The sequence below is a fragment of the Taurulus bubalis genome (assembly GCF_910589615.1).
Source record: "Taurulus bubalis genome assembly, chromosome: 10".
Classification (NCBI taxonomy): Eukaryota; Metazoa; Chordata; class Actinopteri; order Perciformes; family Cottidae; genus Taurulus; species Taurulus bubalis.
The window spans coordinates 23,822,333-23,824,832 of record NC_136598.1 but is presented as its reverse complement, the minus strand read 5'-3'; the positions used below and the strand labels follow the sequence as shown (position 1 = coordinate 23,824,832).

At 47.6% G+C, this 2,500-nt stretch overlaps 1 protein-coding gene across 1 annotated transcript in view; it reads right to left on the bottom strand.

Annotated features, from left to right (window-relative positions):
- Positions 1-1,661: 1,661 nt before the first annotated feature.
- LOC306742827 (homeobox protein otx5-like) overlaps positions 1,662-2,500 on the bottom strand; it is a gene marked incomplete at both ends in the record, with an annotated part of 2,192 nt that continues 1,353 nt past the window's right edge. The window contains 2 exons of the mRNA XM_079225260.1: positions 1,662-2,300; positions 2,412-2,500. The exon at positions 2,412-2,500 is cut by the window's right edge and continues 63 nt beyond it. Coding sequence (XP_079081386.1) covers positions 1,662-2,300; positions 2,412-2,500 — 728 coding nt within the window. The remainder of the gene's footprint in view (positions 2,301-2,411) is intronic.

The window sequence follows — 2,500 nt, the reverse complement described above, 5'->3', positions numbered from 1 at the left end:
AAAAATAAGCAGAGAAGATTATAGTAATGCAAAAGAAAAGTACAGTAAATGATTAAGAAGCATACACAGCATTGTATCCTAATACTGGTACTTTTATTGGATAAACCCCTGAGTTTGAAAAAAAAGAAGAAGAAGAAGAAACCAGACAAAATATAAACAGAAAAGAAATAAAAAGTTGGCAGTTTTCTAGAAATTAAGAAGAAAAGAGAGATTCTGTTGGGTGGAGCGCCTGCGTACAGCGACTCGTTGCTGATGACATGATTGCATTTTCAAGTTTTAATATTTACAAATGAACGACGGACAAAAAAAAAAAAGTATATTAGCAACGTCCATGTCAGCTGAAGACATAATATTAATGATGATAGCAATAATACTGATAATAATATCAACTTCAAAACAAATTACCACATTTTTTTTACTTTAACGAATTCACAATTATCCTTTTTTTTTTTTTTTTTTTAAAGAAACATAATATTGTGTTAAATCTAATACCAAAAAAAAAAAAAAAAAATCAAACGATACATCAAACACATAAAGTGGTACCCATCACATCTTTTACAGGTTGGGGGTCGAGAGAGGCACCAAACTCTCTGTGCAAAGGAAAGTCCCTTCTCCTTCTGTGGTGCGGTCTTCTCATGCAAACACTGTGAGATGGAGTGGTGTGTGTGTGTGTGTGTGTGTGTGTGTGTGTGTGTGTGTGTGTGTGTGTGTGTGTGTGTGTGGGGGGGGGGTGAGGGGGGGGGGGGGAGTACTCGGCTGCCACAATGCGACCATTGTTGCACAAATTGTCTGGAAGTGATCCTATTAAAAACTAACAATGCACGAGCCATTCTTTGCTAATGATTTCAACCAAGGCAACAGGTTTGTACTGCAGTCACTCCGGTGGCCCTCCGCTCCAACACACGGGCCGCAGAGGGTCAGTATCACACAAGGCTACTGGGGAATCATCAGCTTCTGTCTTGCTAAACATGTTTCGCATTGGTATTTAATCACCGGACCCTCCCTCCTGCAAGAGGCGGCCTCCCTCGAGATGTCACGCCTTAGGTTGGTTTGAGTCGTTTTGGCCTCAAACGCTTCTTTTTTTCCTTCTTTTTTTTTTTTTTTTAAAGTCAGCTCGCTGATGAAAAAGCAGCTTTGCAAAGAAAAGAAAATATATGTATATATCACAGAAAATACAAGACAAAGTCTAGAAGGAAGTCGGGTCGTGTGCTTTCTGAATGATGTCAAGGTTGTCTACGCGTAAAGGTGGCGGTCACTGGCTGCTACGGGAGCTCAGCTGGTCCAAGGGGAGCAGATTTATGAATGAGATGAACAGTTTCTAAACCACAATTTAAATCACAACCGCTTCCCCCAAAACACCACCGAGCTACAGAATTAAAAGCGGTTGTTGTTAATTATTAGATTTTTGAGTGCGCAGATGTTGCCCACGCAGCCATTTGGGAACACTACACGTCATCTCTTCGTTAGAATCACAGAGCCAAGCTTCAACAGATCACTTTACTTCCACACATTATTATTTTTTTTTAGAAGACTTAACTCCAGCTGATTAGTTCTTCAGCTGATATGATTAATTGATTTCTGTGTCCCAAGGTCTCTAAACACACCAATCTGGGCTTATTTCGCCCTACTCTGATTTCTCCCCTCCACCTCCTTCTTGTCATTTACAAGACTTGGAACTTCCAGGAGTTCTGGTCTTTGTAGTCCAGACAGTCCGTGGCATTGAAATTGAGCTTCCAGGCAGCTTGGTCCTTGTAGTCTAGACAGTCGACGGCTCCGAAGCCCAGCGAGGCGGCCGTGTAGCCCTGGGAGGAGAGCGAGGCCGGGGACTGGCTGAGGGGCCCCCCCATGGAGGAGGCCGTGATGGGGCTCAGGGCGCCCCCGGTGCCCGACAGCTGCGGGTGCATGGGGGACAGGTATGAGCTACAGTCCAGGCCGGTGAAGTAGGAGGAGGAGCCGGCGTAGCTCTGGCTGTAGGCCGGAGCCTGGCTGTAGGCCATCGGGTAGGCGGAGGCGCGCTGCATGCAGGGCGCGCTGGAGGCGGACATGGGGTCCGGCAGCGGGGAGATGGAGGCCGGGCTCCAGATGGACACCGTGGCGCTCGCGGAGCTGGAGCTGGGGGTGATGGCGGTGCCCGGAGGAGGAGGCTGCGGGCTGTAGGGTCCGTTGGAGGGGTTGGCACTGGCGTCGGAGTTGTTGTCACGAGCAGGAGAGGCCTTCTTTTTCGGGGGCCGAGGTTTGGACTGGCCCGTGCTCTGCTGCTGCTGCTGGCGGCACTTGGCACGACGGTTCTTGAACCAGACCTGGAGGGTGGCAGTTATACAATCATCATTCATGACCAAATAGAGTGCTTAATTAAGGCCTAACACTAAAGGAAGACGTGTGGTTCTAGGACCATTGTGTTCGTGTGTTACCTGGACTCGGGACTCCGGCAGGTTGATCTTGAGGGCCACCTCCTCCCTCATGAAGATGTCCGGGTAGCGCGTTTTGGCAAACAGAGCCT